The 19089-nt window shown below is 40.9% G+C and overlaps 1 protein-coding gene across 1 annotated transcript in view; it reads right to left on the reverse strand.

Annotated features, from left to right (window-relative positions):
- DNAH11 (dynein axonemal heavy chain 11) overlaps positions 1 to 19089 on the reverse strand; it is a 163190-nt gene that overhangs the window by 89242 nt on the left and 54859 nt on the right. The window contains 9 exon segments of the mRNA XM_087750792.1: positions 262 to 364; positions 2655 to 2760; positions 7459 to 7663; positions 9034 to 9207; positions 9760 to 9921; positions 10778 to 10928; positions 13731 to 13881; positions 14986 to 15111; positions 15674 to 15806. Coding sequence (XP_087606918.1) covers positions 262 to 364; positions 2655 to 2760; positions 7459 to 7663; positions 9034 to 9207; positions 9760 to 9921; positions 10778 to 10928; positions 13731 to 13881; positions 14986 to 15111; positions 15674 to 15806 — 1311 coding nt within the window.

Consider the following 19089-nt stretch of genomic DNA (forward strand, 5'->3'; position numbering starts at 1 on the left):
AAGGGCACATCTGCCCGGTGAAGGACCCAATGAGACCGCAATTGCTATGAAATTCAGGGGAATCTCAATATCATAATAAATATGGTTTGTCTCTTCATGTTTAGCTATAGGAACAGCAGAATTTTGAACCTCTGCTAAGTTTCAGACACTATGTTTTTTCCTGTCCCCTTTTGTCTCCTACCTATTGCAGTAAAAAGCTAAATAGTAATTATCTCATATATTAAATACAGGATTACTATGATATGACACTTCAAACCATACCTGGAGCCTAGGGTTGATAGCGAAGCTGCCAGCAGTTGGATTCATACAGGCAGTATACCGACAATTATGAATTTCTTTAATAGTTAGCTTCTGCCTATCATACCTGAGAAAGAGAATGTAGCTTGATTAATAGTAGTGACAAAATACTGTACATTTTCCAGGTTTAATCTCAGTGGAAGAATCAACATTTCTGGCCTATGGGAAATCCGGAATACAAATGGCCTGGAAGTATCAAATTAGAACAGACATTTTAAAATTAAGAAAAATCCCACAATTTCTAATCACATAATACTTTGTTCAACGTTTTTGTTGAAATGGAGATATTACATTCTCACAAAATATTCTGACAATGATAAAGAGATATTTTTGAATGAAACTGGCTCCGAACCAACTTGGATGAGTACAACGTGGTCAAAGGAAGTTCAAATCAGTTTGAGAATACACACAACCACAACAGATAAGAGCAGACAAAATTAACAGATTTCAATAAGAAAAAATCAGCAAAGATCATCTTGACATGTATGAAGAAATGGCTTTGAAAGCTATGTAAAACAACTGTAATCAAGCACACCTAAGAGAAAACATCACAGAGTAGGAGGTGTCAGGCTTAAAAGATCACTTCTTTTTTTGCAGCATCATCCAATAGATACTCTTTCTGGCTCTCCAGATGACATAGCTCCAGGTGAATTAAAAGGAGGCCACTTTAAATAAACAAACAAACAAACAAAAAAGTGGCATTTCGGAGCTGGCAATTTGAGTTCTGATTGCCCAAATCTGAAGACGGAGTCTGGTTTCTTTAGAAGCTAGCGTACAACTGAACTAGGCCAAGCAGCTACCATCTTTAAAAAAAACACAGTAAAGAAAAACTCATAAATAATGTAGGCACTGCCTGCTTAAATCAACAAATCCTCCCCAGAACTTCATAGTATAATACGTTCTCTTTCTTTCCATACATTTGCAACAAAAATTTTACGCTATTTTAGAATTCTCAAATGGTTATGTTCAAAATTCCACAATGGCATGGTCAACTTTTTTCCTAATTTGATTTGTTTTGTAAAATGGAGATTTTAATTTTTTGGGTTTGTTTTGTTTCAAAAGAAACAATTCAAAACAATTCAAAAGAAAGAAGCATCAACAGTTTTAGGCAGTAGGAACTTTTAAGATCTGAAGTTTGGAATCTTTGTGAGAAAACAAAAAGATTCCAGGCTAGAATACCTTATAGCTCTGGGAAGAAAACAGAAGGGCATTGAGATGTTAGCTTTGCATGTCACTGAATTAGACCCAACTGATTTCTCTGAGCTGGAGATGCTTCAGGTTGAGAAGTCACTTCCTTTTTTCTTCTTTACATCTTGTTCCTTAACAAAATATTCTGCTGACACCTGGTATCATTTCTTCATGAGATGAAGTATGACCTAGTGAAAAGCTTATATGATTCAACTGAATCTGCATTAAAAGATGCAAGAACAGTGCAGATGCTGTTGCTTCACCTTGGTCACAATTACAGTCAGATCACAATGTACATGACAGTGAAAAGAAGAACCCTTGATGAAACAAAAATTGTAAGGCTACAATACACAGACAGATATGCATTTAACTTTTTTTTTTGATGTTTGATTACTTTTCTCCTTTATCCACCAGATCATTCACAATGTTTTCTTTGTATGTTGCATGTTTTCTTCATGTCACATAAGTGACATGCTTGCATATGAACAAGAATCTAATATGCATTTATAACAACAACTAAGTATTTACAAAAGATATAGATCCTCCTGTAACAGAACAAAAATCAAACACTAATCAGTTGATTTTAAACTGAAGACTTTCTCCTTCCACAGACTCTGACAAAAAGATATTAATATATTTTAACTGTCAAAAAATAAAATTGTCCTTTGGAAAATAAGAAGAGAATTACCTTAATTGCCCAAATCAACTTAATTATCCTTCAGTGGTCATCTTCTGTGTTTTTCTTCTCAGGGCACAGAAAGATCATTCATTTGAACCAATACCATAAAGTTTCTGTGTATTTTGTCTGCTGTCTTTACCGGGTGATGAAAAGATAGGTGGTAGTATAAGCTGAACATTTGGCAGGCTGCAATTTAGGGAATCAATTTCTGTTTCTCATACATCCTTGTTCTCATCAGGTCAATCGATGAGGTCAACATCCAGCAGCTCCGTCAGGAGCAGCTGAAGGATGCTTTCCTTCCGAGAGTCTCTACAGCCCCTTCACTTTATGCTTCTCTTTACTAAAACTGTTTATAACCTCCAGGGAGAGTATGCTTTTCCATTTAAGCAATGCTCTTTGAAGCTTTCTGTTTCTATGTCATTTAGAAATCCCATTATGGAGCACAATATAAAAATTATAGCATAACATGAAGTAAGAAGTAAATGCTCACCAGTGTCTGTAGTCTATACGCTGCCAAATCAAGGAGTGAGGTTGAACTGTTCCATATCTATCCACTTCAAGCATATTCAAATCATCAATAAAATAGACAAGCATTTCTGAAATGTAACACAACATACATAAAAATGATTACCCTACTGAGCAATGCTGAAACTAAACAAATCAAGAATTCAAAATCATGCTGGCTAAAATTTATGGAACATTTCACCACCACCAAGGGTTTTTGAACTATTGAAGTCCTTAGTAATCAGTGAAACTCACAGAGTGCCTTTGAAAAAACATCACACTGGGATTCTGAATTCCAGAAGAGTCTTGTTGATTTAGTTGGCTGACTACTTCACAGCTTTTGAAAATCTCACTGCATATCCATCTGCATCCTTTGGAACTGAAATGCTTTGAATGTGAAATCTCCAGCTATCCTGACACTCAGCAAGTTTATCAGTGAAGTAGATTATTTTCTCCTTCTCCTGGGAAGGATTAAACAAGGACTTAACCATATGTAAAGTATAAAAATATGAATGATAAATATAATTTAATCAGGACATTTAATCAGGAAACTAGTGTGGCATCTCTCATACTAAGGAATATTAAACTGATTGTATTAAATTTCAGCCTATTCCCCAAAATGAGGTGCTTACATGATGCTGAATACAGACCATCAGATAACAAAATTACTATAACAGTGGACAAATTAATTAAAATACCCTCATGTATTCATCAGAACTGTAAAATCTTGAGACATTAATTTTGAGGTTATACAATTTTTATCCAACTGCGCTGCTTCCCTTAGAGGCATAAGGGAAAGAAAGACTACAAAAAGCTAGATTCATCTTGGAAATACAGAAGAAAACCACTTGTATTAAGCATTATTAAAATACTGAACTTTAGTATGATATGATCCTTAACTTTTGCCACAGTGAAGTATTCCACAAATTCACAAGAAAGGATTCATTGTCCACGGAATTTTGATTTCTCATTGCACTGTTTCTATTTTGTGCATGGAAATAAGAACCTGCAGAAATCATTAGGAATTTGTTAAAGCAGGACTGGAAACTAATAATCTCATCTCTCTGCCTTCCAAGGTCATGCATTTTTGTTGTCTAGACGATCACATAAATGTTTTGCACAAAATGAAACCACAGTAATAAGTGGACTTCAAGGAAAACGTTTCAGCATGTCCCAGGGACTGGGCCTTACATCAAAAGCTCTCTCTGCCTCGTTCAGAGCAGGTATTTGAACCAGAGGTGGTTATGAAATGTTTAGGGAAGATGGTGGTTACAACCCTTGCAGCACAGGAGAGAATTTAACTCAGATTTTATATGCATGAGATTTCTCACTCAGTACTGCTGGGCAAGAGGAAAAAGATTTCTCAAAAATTTTGTGCATCTAGCCCAGATTTTTTTTTTTGGTCTAGTCAATAGTGTTGTGAATTTGGGCTACACCTGCTAAAAAAGAGTGAAATATAAGCATATGGTTTTGAACTTGTCTTGTTTGATTTTTTTAAATACTGGACAACATGTTCACAAGAGCTTGTAGGAAATGGAAACTGCACTGGCATAGTGACAGCTGAATGCTGTATGTCATAGCCCTGCCACAGTTCTGACTCGCAGCAGACTTCTTGGTTTCTTAGACAAAGCAGTATAGACAAATATATCACTGCAATCAGTTTCCATTAGGACAAAAGGAGTATTGCGTTGTCATCTTAGATTCTTCAAAGAGTGAAATAAATCATCTAGAAACCTCAGCAGTGATTTTTGTCTGGCCAGTTCAAGAAAGGTAACAAATGCTTCCAAGGACATTTCCATCTAGTCACAGTCAGCTAAAAGGATGGTTACTGCCTGTGGAGAAGAAAAGTAAGCAGATAAAAAGTGAAGGTGTGCTGGTGGACAAGACAGAAACGTAGAACCTCAACATATTTGGATGATCATAAATTTTGGGGAAAAAAGCCGTGACTACACTTATCCTGCTTTTCTACCACAAAGGGAAAAAAAACTTTTTTCATATGCACTATGTTTGTATGAGAGGTTTAAAGTATCTTAATTACCTTAAGATCTTATGTAAAAGAATATTTTCTTCTTCTTTTCGCTGAGGTACACATGCACCTGTACTTTTAACCCCCAAATTAAGAATATTCTTTCTTAATCCTTAACCTTATCTAAATTTTAAATAGTGTCCACAATTATAATCTATTAGTCCCATTATATTTTTAAAAATATTGTATTATTGCAGTACAATAAGGAAATATATTGTACTAAATTCCATTGTACATAGATGACCATGCAAATTTCTTCTCTGTGGCACTGTTCCAGACTTTAGTACTATTGAAGACCACAAACTTAACGTACCAATATTAGTTTGCATCAGAACCTGCCTCCATCAAGTAACATTTTGAAATTTTCTGCTGTTCTAGAGGCAGAGTGGGTGAGTCATATGCCTTGGGGGAATGCTAAATAAAACCCAACACTACATGCTAATCTCACCCACTCTAGCAGATACCTCAAAAAAAAAGTTATATGGATAAGGATAAGATGGGAGCTGGCAGAAAATACTGCAGATATGAACGTGATATGATTTCTAAGAAAAATCTTTCAACCGCTAAACTACGGAAAAAACATGGCAATGTAGTGAATAACTGTATTTCAACAAGTTCAGCTCTTAAGCTCTTCTTTTTGAACTGAGACTTAAATTGCTCATTTGTGTAATTTGACGTGAATGCCTCTTTCCATTAAAAAAAAAAAAAAATCCAACAATTCGATTGTTCCAAACAATTGCGTGGAGCGATAGCCTAAAACACATAAGGAAGGCATTTCAGTGCGTCACTTGAATGCATTTTATAGGAAAAAGCATTGGTACACACAAACACAAAAATAACATGAGAGGCAGTCATTTTGAGCTATACATGACAGAACAAAATCATTCCATCACAGCTCACTGAAAAAATGTTGTAACACCATGGAAAGCCAATACAATATATTTGTTTCTGAATTGTCACGCAGTTCTTCACCTGCTGTGATCAGCAGAGGGACTTGCCAGCAGACCATTTAACAAGAGGGACTTGGCTGAAGAACAGCGGACAGAAGGAAGAGCTGCAGATGACCAGAGGAGTTCACTTCTTTGTTCATGTCTTAATATTTCTCAGAAGGAGCGGTGGATGTTTTACGATACTGACTTGACTTAAAATCTGAGGGAATACTACTAACATTTCATAGCAAATCCTTAAAGGTTCATAAACTCCCCAGTTTTATGCCACAGTACAGTTGATGGGTGTGATACACTTGGAGAGAAAGCCCCTGTGATGCTGACTTCACCTACTTGGTTTATTTAAGAAGTTTCCTGCAAGAAGAATACACAACCTTTGCTGCCTAGGAGCTCCTTTCATCAGCTTCTCTTTGCAATGGAAAGCGTTATGCCTTTGTGCTCTAGTGCCTTGGTCATGGTTGCTGCTGGAATGTCAATCATTAGCTAAAAAAATCCCTCTCAGAACAGAGGAATATCTGAAAACCTTTTAAGGCTGATTCCCCATTAAAGGAGCTATAACAGTTTACACTGGTTCATGATCTCACATGCAGCAGACTACTTTTCCCCAAATCTGTCTATTCAGTTTGAGGGGCAAAAAGGCGATTAAGTTCTGTTAATGCAGGATTCTAAATTAGCATGAATTTGGAAACACTTCAAAGAATGAACCAAGTTACAAAGTAAACCGAAAGTAATATTTGCTTATCTGACCTGAATACAGAAGAAATCAACAGGAGACAGGAAAGAAAAAGCAGGGTAAAAAGTTATTCAATAGAGATTTGTGGATTTATCCTTATTTTTTTAAGTCTAGTGGCAATTCGATCCATTAACAGCCATGGAGATTGGCTAAAAATTAAAAATCTGATTGCACAAGCAGTTAAATTAAGCATCAAGCAACCTTAAATACTTCCAAAGATTTTATCTAAAGACTCCTTATATTCTGGAAAGTTTTTAAAAGCAAGCAATTGTTTTCTGTATTTTATCCTCTCATATGTCTGGGAGAAGACATTTGTATTAACTTTTCTCTAGTGCTTTTTACAGCTGTAAAAAGCTGTACAGTGAATAGGGCGTGTCATTTTTTCTGTGTAGTTGTATCAGTTCAAATTACTGTAAGGATGAAAAAAAGAAGGCAAAGAGGGCATATCCACTGACAGCTGGACTCTCCCTTAATTGTGTTATTCATGAAAAGCAGAAAAGACACAGAGCTTTTACTAGCCTATTTTACTTTGACTGTATGACTCCTCTTGTTCCAAAACGTACCACCAGTGTAACATTTTTGGCCAACGTACAGCCCCCTCTGCTTGTGTGTTATATTAACATTTCCTTTGCTCTGCATCCATCTCGCCTATGGAGACTCCGAACTTCTCTAGACAGGGATTGCCCCTCCTCAGGGATTGTATGGTGCCTAGCAAAAGCAAGCTTAACTCCTGACTGTCCTTTTTGGTACATCTACAGGCACAATGCAGAGACACCCAGGCTACCCAAAGCTGGCTCAAGGCTTCTTGTTAACATAGGTAAAGCCAAATTTTCTCTTGTCCACAAGCACAGACCAACTTGTGGGAGCAGTGTCAGTGCCAGTTTGCCCCAAACAGTTTCATCCTCCTCCTTTCCTCTTGCCTGCCCCAACTTTTCTAAGTTTTCCACTTTGCGAAACAATGAGCTTTCTAATACCCAGACAACAGCAGTAGCCAACAGCTGTAATGAGATCGTTATAACTGCATAATATTTTTCTCCTTTGGTGTTGAGAGAAGATAAGTTTCTTGCATCTGTATGGAACTTACTCTGGAGCACTGCTGATGATGTGTGGTACTTGAAAGGGATGCTAGCCGGGAGGTAGCCTTCAGAGAGAGCAGCAAGCCTATTGCCTACAAACACTGTTCTTCTTACTCCGGCACTTCGAACAAACATGACTGGTTTGCCTTTCGTTAAGAGTAAATAAAAAAAATATTTGAGACATGCAGTCTCAGATGTGTGAACAAAGATTGCCTGAAACTGGGGTGGGGGGGGGGGGGGGCGGGGAGGAAATCAAAACACTTGCACAAAACAATTCAGTTTTAAAAGCAAACAGTAATTTCTGTCTCTCTTTCTCTGGCTAGGACTGAATTCTAAAAAGCAATGAAACGGGATACACCGTTCTCTTGTTCTCAAACATAATTACTAAAACCAAAATGTTTTACTGGATTACTTTTTACACAGCATTTCTACTTGAAAACTTGTGTTCAGTTTCTTCTAGTAGGAAGGTTTTGAAATCAGGTTGTAGCTGAAATGCGTTGGTTCCCTCTCAGCCTTTACAGAATGCCAGCCTCCCAAAAACTGGTAGAGAAACAAAGGCTGGTGCAACAGGTATTTGGTTTAATTTTTCAGTTAGTATTTCCGTTTACTTTTTGGCCTGGCTTTCAGCATACCTAAAACTGTTTGGGCAAATAGTTGGCAATAGGTTAGCTTTGCTTACTGTGAGCACCCAAAACCTGCATTGTCTCATAAAGCTTTCTTATCCAAGATCTGTATTTTCGTACCAAGTATTAACCCTTAAAGAGAACTTGTTACAGGATAGCTGATAATGCATAATGTCTCTTGATCATCAGCTCCATGTTTCTATGCCCACAAACTTCTTATCTCCCCAGGAACATTCCTACTTGTCTAAGCATTTAAAAAGAAAAAGACCTAGAAGTTAATGCAATCAAAACACCATAAAGCATTTGAGAATATTCTATGCAAATCACACTGAAAAAAGAGCAAAACCAACCAAATCCCCAAACTGAGGCAATTAAAATTAATAGCTCATGCTTTCTATTTCTCCACTGACAGGTATATATCATACTATCATAACTTCTACAATTTGTATTCCACAAATATAACTCTAACTTTGTAAGTTGATCAAGAGCATAGCAGAAAGGTGATAAAGTGATTTGCTTCCCCTAGACCTCATACACTTCTGTTAGTATGAAGGGAATTTAGCTGGTGAAAGAATATCTGTGCATAAAGCTGGCAGTAGAAAAATGTTAAGGCTTCAATTTGTGGTGTACAGTTGCTGTGGGCATTATTTTCAATGATTAAATGGACTTGGAGCCTGACTTTCTCCTGCTGTGGAAAAAGGGTATAAACCACTAACAAACTGAATATGGCATGTCTTCAGGAGTGCTTTAATAATATAAAAATCAATAAAAGCATCTCTTCATCATTAATCCTCAACACTCAACTAAAGGCACATGGCTCAGATAGCCACGATTTATCCAAACACTTCTAGAGAGTGCTACTTGCAGGACATCTAAGATGACATCAGAAATCATGACAAGACCCTAAAATGTTCCTGCGTCTACCAACGCTCAGCATGTGGTCACTGGTGTGCTCTGTACCTGCAAGGGTGTATCTGGATCCACATCAGGACTCAGGACCTTACCCACCCAGGGCAGGAACTTCCTGGTCTCCGGATCAAGGTAATAATCAAACACTGTGCCCTGGGATGGAAACTTCACTGCTTTCATCTTCTTAAGCCACCAGCAGCTGAATTCACCTTGGTAATGTCAAAGCTATAAAATAATGCATTAATTGTTTACAGTACATTTTCCATATCTAGACATTCATGTGAAGCACACATGAAAAACAGACTTACAAATAAATCTTATTTTTAAATGCATATACATGTAGACTGTGATGAAATAACCAAGAACATCAAAGCAATTTCTTAGTGTTCTTGCTGTTTAAGGGGCTAAAGACAAGCCACTTCCTGATGACATCCTGGATTGAGTGCAGGTGTCAATATGTAAACACAGCTTCTCTATGCATGGTAAATGACTCTGCACGCAGTCTTGCACTGTAGGCAGTCAGCTCCCTCTGGTCAAGTTAGCTCATTTACAGATGAGCTCTGATAGCTAAAGTACACAGGACTACAGGCCAACAAATCAGATGCGTGGGCCATTGCTCTGCACCCCCTATCGGTATTAGTGAGTAGAAACCTGCATATACGTATATACACATACACGGACATATGCCTTTATAACTGTTTAAATATGTAGGTAAGTGTGTATATATATCTGTTTTTCAAGCACAGTGAGATACTGTGGCCATTTTCATTAACTTACTTGATCTTGAGAGCACAGCCCACCAAACGCCCAAATACAAGCAAAGCAGAGCAAAAAAAAAAAAAAAAAAAAAACCAAACAAAACACCACACACATCTCTCTGGGGCAATCCACTGGCACATTTTCAGGGGTCAGCAAACAATCCAGCAGAGAACAGAGTGTCTGCAATAAATAAATATGCGGAGAGCGACCTCTGAGTCTTACTCCATAGGAAGGCGACAGTGACCTATGAAGGTATTTAAATTTAAATAGGGAGATTGCAACTCCTTGCTGTGCTTCCTTATTGTCTAGGAGCTCCTTTCATAGGTCAAAGGCATGAAGAGGCCTTCTGATAAAATGTACCAAAATACCTTCATTCTACACTACTTAAAGCAAGGTATATGAAGAAGACTACACAGTTCAGGCATGTATGTTATGACCAGTTCTTAACACATACTCAATAATTAGTTTTCTCCTCTCATGCTGACTTATTTAGAAGCAGGCAAACACTCAGAGTTTAGAACAACAAGGCATATTAAGTAAATTTAAAATGTCAACATAAGGATGTGCAGTATCATTTACATATAAAACAAACAGAGCTCAGCTCCATTCTTTAATAACGTAGGGCCTCATTATCAGAGTATGAGAGTAACTAACGCTAATGAATTTAGTGAGCATTTACTTACAGAGAGGCAGAATGCTTGTATAGAGAGATGAAATGGCTAGCCCTAAGCTACCTAAGGCATTACTAACAGAAGCAACACAAGAACTGAGAAGCCAGGGAATTACAAGCAGTGCCATAAACATACTACATTTCTTCTTGTTACAGTGGACCGCTGCAATATGAAACCTCTGAATTCCTGTAGGTCTCCAAAATAAGGGTCCAGGTTTGATATATAAGAGCCTATCAATTTCATCTCACATGTTTCAGATACACAGTAATTTTAAGCATTTTTACTCCTGCACAGGACCACATGCTAGTGGATGTTTCAGAAATACTGTTTCTTAAAATAGAAGTAGTTTTAATCCTAATGCATACCTGAATCATACTATTCTCAGGAATAGGAGTAACAGTTTTAAATCTTGTTCTGAGTTGTTCTAAGTAAGGAGGCACATCTTTATCAAAGAGAACAGTCAAGTTAGCCTTTTCAGATTGGTATCTCCTTGCTTCTATCCAGCTGCCAGTATACCTGCAAAACAAACTGGAAAGCAACCAATTTTTTATCAGAGGGAAGTTGAAAAAAATACAATTTCTTCCCTCTAGCTTTGAAATGCAAACTTTTGTTGACTTTTGAGAACGGTTGGTGACTGCCTTTAGTGCAATGCACAAATACTACTGCACCGGCTGTAAGTCAGACATACATGCTGCCAGCTGAACAGTATTTGTTCATGCAAAGGTCATTATACTGTGGCATTTCTAAGAGCTATTATGACAGTTGAGCGCACTGGCATATGGCTATACTCCTTTTCCTTGACTGCATCCTTTATTCCAGGGAGGGCAAGGAGAAAGGACCTAGACGATAGTTTGCTCCCACTTTCAGAGGGCTGCACCACCAAAAAGCAGATGGGAGCAAGGATTCTGTATTTGTTTTGTTGTTTGAGAACAGACTATTTAAAATACCAGTGCATAAGCTGTACAGAAGACTGAGGATTATGTGACACCTAAATTCAACATAACTTGGATTTCAGATATGTACAGTAGTATATATAACCCAGTCTAGCTGAAAAGTCCGTCTATATGTAATTGAAGACAAAAAAGTAATTCTTCTCATCTGCTAGTTCCTATCACAACCAAGTCTAAAATTCCTTATCATTACGCCAACTATAGCACATGCTTCAGGTTAGCAGCCACATGCCTAACTGTCTATATTCCAAAGGATTAGGCAATTTTATCACCTGCTCATGTTCACACAGTATTAGTCAAACACAGTCTAAACTCATTTACTCATTCACAGCTATTCTATTTGGACAGTTTGTTGCCTACTGTTTCCATCTCTACAGTCCTCTGTTTGCTGTGAGAGATTGTGTTGCCTCGCTATGTCCTCACCAGTCCTCTTATCCTCATCACCCTAGGTGGGCAGCTTGTACAGAGTCATGCTGTTTAATTAAATTTTCCCACTAACATGATTTCTTTGGGAAATACAGGGACTGAAGGCTTCTTTTCCCAATGGCATACAACTTTAACACAGTTAGAACTGACTGAAATGTTCATGACATATTGGAATGCTGCAAAATTGAATTTTGACATGAAACAGCAGTAATGCTGCTTGGAAATAAAAACACTAACTGACAAATGTTGAAAAGATTCATTTACTAAAATTTGTAAGAACAGTTTTGGATCAGCTCAACAAATGCAAAAGAAAAAGATCACATTGGACTGCTTCAAGTTAATGCGTTGTGCCTTGACCAACTAAATTCCCTTTTATAAATGGAAACCCATATTCTTTAGAAAACATTGTTCTCATAATTAATTTGCATGAAGCATAGATATAAAACAAGTTAAGAGAGTAGTACTGTGCTCCAAAGGACTAACAGAAACAAAAAGCCAAGCTGATGTAAACCAGTATCCTCAGTAGTATCAAGGATGGTGACAGTTACTAAAAAGCTGTCAGAGAACAGTAGCCAAGTTGTTCGCTTCTTGCTACTGCCAAATTTGCATTACAAAAAGCAGACAGTTCACTACTTGTATTGGGTTTGCATGGCAAGGTTTTGGTAGTGGAGGGGGGGCTACAGGTGTGGCTTCTGTGAGAAGCTGCCAGAAGCTTCCCCTATGTCCAACACCGCCAGTGCCAGCCAGCTCCAAGACAGACCCACCGCTGGCCAAGACCAAGACAATCAGCGATGGTGGTAGTGCCTCTGGGATAACATATTTAAGAAGGGGGAAAAACTGCTGCGCTACTGCAGCCAGAGAGAGGCATGAGAACATGTGAGAGGAACAACTCTGCAGACACCAAGGTCAGTGAAGAAGGAGGGGGAGGAGGTGCTCCAGGTGCTGAAGCAGAGATTCTCCTGCAGCCCGTGGTGAAGACCATGGTGAGGCAGGCTGTCCCCCTGCAGCCCATGGAGGCTAATGGTGGAGCAGATATCCGCCTGCAGCCCATAGAGGACCCCACACTGGAACAGGTGGATGCACCTAAAGGAGGCTGTGACCCCGTGGAGAGCCCATGCTGGAGCAGGCTCCTGGCAGGACCTGTGGATCTGTGGAGAGAGGAGCCCATGCTGGAGCAGGTTTGCTGGGAGGACTTGTGACCCCGTGGGGGGACCACGCTGGAGCAGTCTGTCCCTGAAGGACTGCAGCCCATGGGAAAGACCAATGCTGGAGAAGTTTGTAGAGAACTGTCTCCCATGGGAGGGACCCTGCGCTGGAGCAGGGGAAGCGTGAGGAGGAAGGAGTGGCAGAGACAATGTGTGACAAACTGACCACAACCCCCATTCCCCATCCCTCTGCACTGCTGGGGCGGAGAAGGTGGAGAAATCAGGAGTGAAGTTGAGCCCAAGAAGAAGGGAGGGGTGGGGGGAAAGTGTTTTAACATTTAGTTTTATTTCTCATTACCCTACTTTGATTTTGATTGGTAATAAATTAAATTAATTTCCCCGAGTCAAGTCTGTTTTGCCCATGACAGTGGCTGCTGAGTGATCTCCCTGTCCTTATCTCAACCCACGAGCCTTTCGTTGTATTTTTCTTCCCCTGTCCAGTTGAGGAGGGGGGAGTGATAGAGCGGCTTGGTGGGCACTTGGCATCCAGCCAGGGTCAACACACCACACTGCTGCTTTGATTAAGCAGTACACATAAGAGGGAAAAATAAAACACTTAACTGATGGTGAAATTTTCTGAACTGCATATTTGAGAATATACATAGCCACCAATTAAATCATCCCACTATTATGAGAATAAAAACTAGAAGGAAGAATTAATATAAATAATGGAGTCTATTGCCATCAATCTTCAAGATGCATCTTAAAAATGCTAACTAATATAATCAAATACTCACGGATTCCACCCCGTGTCCCGAGTGTTCAGACAGAGAATACCAGCTCTAGATACTGTAGCTGGGGTAGCAGCTCTTAAATGGTGTACCTCGAATAGCAGCCGCATTGACAGAGTCATAGGGACGTGTTGGTGGCTTGTAAGGGTCAGAACCTAGAAATAATCAGTAAATTTTTCAGCAAAAGCAAGCTAAGATACACTGTCTAACAAGAACATCATCAGGGCAATCGTGTTTATTAGAGCCCCACAAAGGAGCAAAGATTATCTGCAACACCATGCACATACACTAGTTCTTGAAGGTAGCTAAACAAACTTTATTCGAACACAGCTATAGTTTTTTACTTCAGAAACACAGAGGAGGACAAATTGAAAAGGTTTTACTTGATCTTGCATGAGTTTTTCCCAGTTTAATTCATTCAAAAGATGACTAGCGTGCTTCATTAACACGAGTTCTCCTGAAAGCTGCTAAAAGCAGGGGATGCAAACTCTCTCTCAGTGTCAATGGAAATAAACAGAAAATGACACAGAGCAGGAGCCTAAACTGAGGCGCTCTGAAGTGGCCCTTGGAAAAGCCACTTTCTGTTCATTAGCTTAAGTTAGGCTATGTGGCTAGCCCCAGACAGACACCTTGCTGAGTAAACAGAGACCATGTCTCTAGATAGGTTTAAGTTCTTAAGACAGGAAAGCTTGAGAGAATGGGCTAAACTACAGTCACCTTCCTAAGGTTACATTGAGATTTTAGATGTGGATTTCATTACATTACAGCATTTCTAACAGCCAACAAAATTGGTTTAGCTGTATAATGAATAAGAAGCAAATAAGAAGTCTGGATACTACTGCTGGTTCTTAAACTAACTTATTCAGATTTCCTAACACTAGCTTTCCTTAGTACAGTGATGTGAGGACTTCGCTCATGGAATCTTAAATCTATTTTACTGAGAGGCTTTCCAAATACCAGTTTCAATAATCTTATGATGGACATCTTGAAATACACCAACTCATACACTAGGAGGCACAATTACCCTTACAGTATATGTAGGCTACTTTAAGTCTTTTTTTTTTTGTACAAAATAGGCAAGACAATGTATTAATCAGATACCAAAATATTACTTAGCAATAGTGAAAACCAAAGAAATTATAAGAATGGAAGAAAAAAAGGAACGTGCATTGCAAAACTATCTTCAGAAAAATAAAGGAAGAGGAAAATGTGAAAATACGTAGAGAGGAAGCCACTATACTTGCTTCTCAGTTGCTCATGTTATCATCATCCATAACAGTGTTGACTGACTCAATCCACATAGGAGCTATATCCCCATCTAAAACTAACCATTTTGGCCCCTCATGGGTAATATTAGCTTGCTCTCTTGGAAGAGATGACAGGAGGTCTACAAGTTATATTTCAATAGAATCCCATCACTTTAATGCTTAAATAACAACACTGCACAGCAATTAAAACTTCAGAAGACTTAATGCATCACTGAAACAAGAAGCTTTTGTAGCATCAAAACCATGTTTTTTTCCTTTTCCTGCTTATTAGGTGGTTATTCAAAGTAAAATAAAAAAAAGATTTTCAGTGAACACCTGATACAGCAAAATGACTGCATTTATGTAATAATGACCTATTACTGTTTTGATTACAGGAGAGTATGTCATTAGTCTTAATGATATGGGCAAGATATAGGAGGTCTGGGGAGAAAATAACTCGCCCTTCAAGGCAGCTGAATCAGTATCTTTCAGGCTAGTACTTTTCTGTCTACTAGCGTCCTGCCCTGCCTCCAGTCTTTCCACAACCACCAGGGCTCTGCACTTACATTTCAGTGCATCAAAACACAGAAAAATGCAAGAATTCAGTCTCTAACACCTTCTCCAAATTCTGGCATTGTCCATGCCTGATGGAGAATGATGCCTCCAGGAACAGGTCCTAGTAAGAACACGTGTGCTACTTGCCATCTTTCCATTCTCAGGTTGCATGGTGTATAAAACCAAACACTTCATCAGCTGTCCAAACTTTTGAGTTAAGGTCATTCCAAACAGCCTTTTGTTTCTTGTTCACATGTGTGTGATGCAGAACTTTCAGCACCTGAAGAGGAAGAACAGGCTGCATGTTAGTGACACAATTTTGATACAATAGGAATCTTTGAGTTTCTTCCTGAACTGGGTCTCTGATTGCAAATCCCTGCACTCAGTCAACCGTTCACCTTGATTTTCTCACCTAGAATCATAGAATTGTTAAGGTTGGAAAAGACCCTTAAGATCATCGAGTCCAACCGTTAAGCTATCACTGCCAAGTCCACCACTAAACCATGTCCTCAAGCACCATGTCTCCCCTTCTTTTAAATACCTCCAGGGATGGGGACTCAACCACTTCCCTGGGCAGCCTCTTCCAGTGCCTAACCACTCTCTCCATGAAGAAATTTTTCCTAATATCCAACCTAAACTTCCCCTGGTGCAGCTTGAGGCCATTTCCTCTCGTCCTGTTGCCTGTTACTAGGGAGAAGAGACCGACCCCCACCTCGCTACAACCTCCTTTCAGGTAGTTGTAGAGAGCAATAAGGTCTCCCCTCAGCCTCCTTTTCTCCAAACTAAACAGCCCCAGCTCCCTCAGCCACTCCTCATAAGACTTGTGCTCTAGACCCTTCACCAACTTCATTGCCCTCCTCTGGACATGCTCCAGCACCTCAATGTCTTTCTTGTAGTGAGGGGCCCAAAACTGAACACAGTACTCGAGGTGCGGCCTCACCAATGCTGAGTACAGAGGCACTATCACCTCCCTGGTCCTGCTGGCCACACTATGCTTGGTACAGGCCAGGATGCTATTGGTCCTCTTGGCCACCTGGGCACACTGCTGGCTCATGTTCAGGGGGCTGTCAGCCAACACCTCCAGGTCCTTTTCCGCCAGGCAGCTCTCCAGCCACTCCTCCCCAAGCCTGTAGTGATGCATGGGGTTGTTGTGACCCAAGTGCAGGACCCAGCACTGAGCCTTGCTGAATCTCATACAGTTGGCCCCGGCCCAACGATCCAGCCTGTCCAGGTCCCTCTGTAGAGCCTTCCTACCCTCCAGCAGATCGACACTTCCACCCACCTTGGTGTCATCTGCAAACTTACTGAGGGTGCACTCAACCTCCTCATCCAGATCATCAATAAAGATATTGAACAGGTCCAGCCCCAACACTAAGCCCTGGGGAACACCACTCTTGACCGGCTGCCAACTGGATTTGACTCCATTCACCACCACTCTCTGGGCTCGGCCGTCCAGCCAGTTTTTAACCCAGTGCAGAGTTCACTTAGCCAAGCCGTGAGCAGCCAGCTTCTCCAGGAGAATGCTGTGGGAGACAGTGTCAAAGGCCTTACTAAAGTCCAAGTAGACAACATCCACAGCCTTCCCCTCATCCACTAAGCAGGTCACCTTATCATAGAAGGAGACCAGGTTAGTGAAGCAGGACTTCCCTTTCATAAACCCATGCTGGCTGAGCCTGATCCGCCAGTTGTCCCACACGTGCCTCATAATGGCACTCAAGGTGATCTGCTCCATGACCTACCCCAGCACCGAGGTCAGGCTGACAGGCCTGTAGTTGCCCAGATCCTCCTTCCAACCCTTCTTGTAGATGGATGTCACATTTGCTAACTTCCCATCATCTGACACCTCCCCGGTTGACCAGGACTGCTGATAAATGATATGTGCCCAAGACAGCCTTTGACCACGACATCACCCACTAGGCCTTCTATGTTTGTCAACAACAGGTCCAGTGGGGCACCTCCCCTGGTTGGCTCGATTACCAACTGTGTCAGGAAGTTATCTTCCACACACTCCAGGAACCTCTGAGACTGCTTTCTCTCTGCTGTATTGTATTTCCAGCAGATATCTGGTAAGTTGAAGTCTCCCCCGAGAACAAGGGCTAGAGACTGTGAGACTTCAGCCAACCGCTTATAGAATACTTTGTCTGTTTCCTCATCCTGGTTGAGTGGTCTATAACAGACTCCCACCAGGGTATCTGCCTTATTAGCCTTCCCTCTGATCTTTACCCATAAGCATTCAACCTTATCATTACCGTTGTTGAGCTCTAGACAATCAAAACACTCTCTAACGTACGAGGCTACCCCACCACCTCTCCTTCTTTGCCTGTCCTTTCTAAAGAGCTTACAGCCATCCATTGCAGCACTCCAGTTGTGTGAGTCATCCCACCATGTTTCCCTGATGGTGACCACATCATAGTTTTCCTGCCGCGCAATGGCTTCCAGCTCCTCCTGTTTATTGCCCATGTTGCATGCACTGGTGTAAATGCACTTCAGTTGGGCTATTGATCTCTCCTCCAACACAGGCATGCCACCCCTAGGCTCACCCCTAGCAAGCCTGGTTTTATCCCCTTCCCCCTTCACATAGTTTAAAGCTCTCTCAATAAGGCCTGCTAACTCCTGAGCCAGGATCCTTTTCCCCCTTTGCGACAGGTGAACCCCATCTGTCTCCAGCAGGCCTGGTGCCATGTAAACTGCCCCATGATTGAAAAACCCAAAATTCCACCTCTGGCACCAGCCTCTGAGCCACGTGTTAATGAGATGGGTCTTCCTGTTCCTTTCCGTATACCTTCTGGCTACTGATGGGATGGAAGAAAACACTACCTGCGCTCCTGATCCTTCAAGTAATCACCCTGGTTCTCTAAAGTCCCTTTTGATCATCTTTGTGCTTCTATCAGCTACCTCATCACTGCCAACCTGAACAACCAATAGTGGATAATAAATTAGACGATTTTACTAGCCTAGGGAGCTTCCTGGTAATGTCTCTTATCCTTGCCCCAGGGAGGCAGCAGACTTCCCTATGGGATGGGTCCGGTCGGCATATCGGGCCCTCTGTTCCCCTCAGAAGGGAGTCGCCTATGACAATTACCCTTCTTTTTTTCTTACCAGTGGCTGTTGTAATGCGCGGGGCTGACTCGTTCCCCCTAGTCAACCCCTTGGATGGATCACTGTCCGTATCTTCATCCTCCTAGCCCTCGAGTTCCAGAGCCTCATACCTATTGTGTAAGGGCACCTGGGAGGGCGAGGTAGGCTGGGAGAGGATTCGCCTGCTGCACTGAGCAGGGATCTGTTTCCATCCTCCTCCTCCTTCTCTTAGGTCTCCTCCTTCTGCCTGGTGGCAAGAGGGTAGGGGAGCCTCTCCTTCTCTTGATGCTTCCATCTGGCATGCTCATCTCGGGGATGGTAGGGAGTGGCTCTGCCAGTCTACCTTCCTGTCACACTCCCTGATACTCCTCAGTCTTGCTACTTCTTCTTTCAGCTCTGCCACCATTCTGACCAGATTCTCCACCTGCTCGCACCTCGTGCGGGTGTCGTCTCGGCAGCCCTCCGTCACCAGAGCAAGGCTCTGG

Source organism: Nipponia nippon, unplaced genomic scaffold (assembly GCF_047370975.1).
Source record: "Nipponia nippon isolate SJK-2023a ecotype South Korea unplaced genomic scaffold, ASM4737097v1 scaffold_1, whole genome shotgun sequence".
Taxonomy (NCBI): Eukaryota; Metazoa; Chordata; class Aves; order Pelecaniformes; family Threskiornithidae; genus Nipponia; species Nipponia nippon.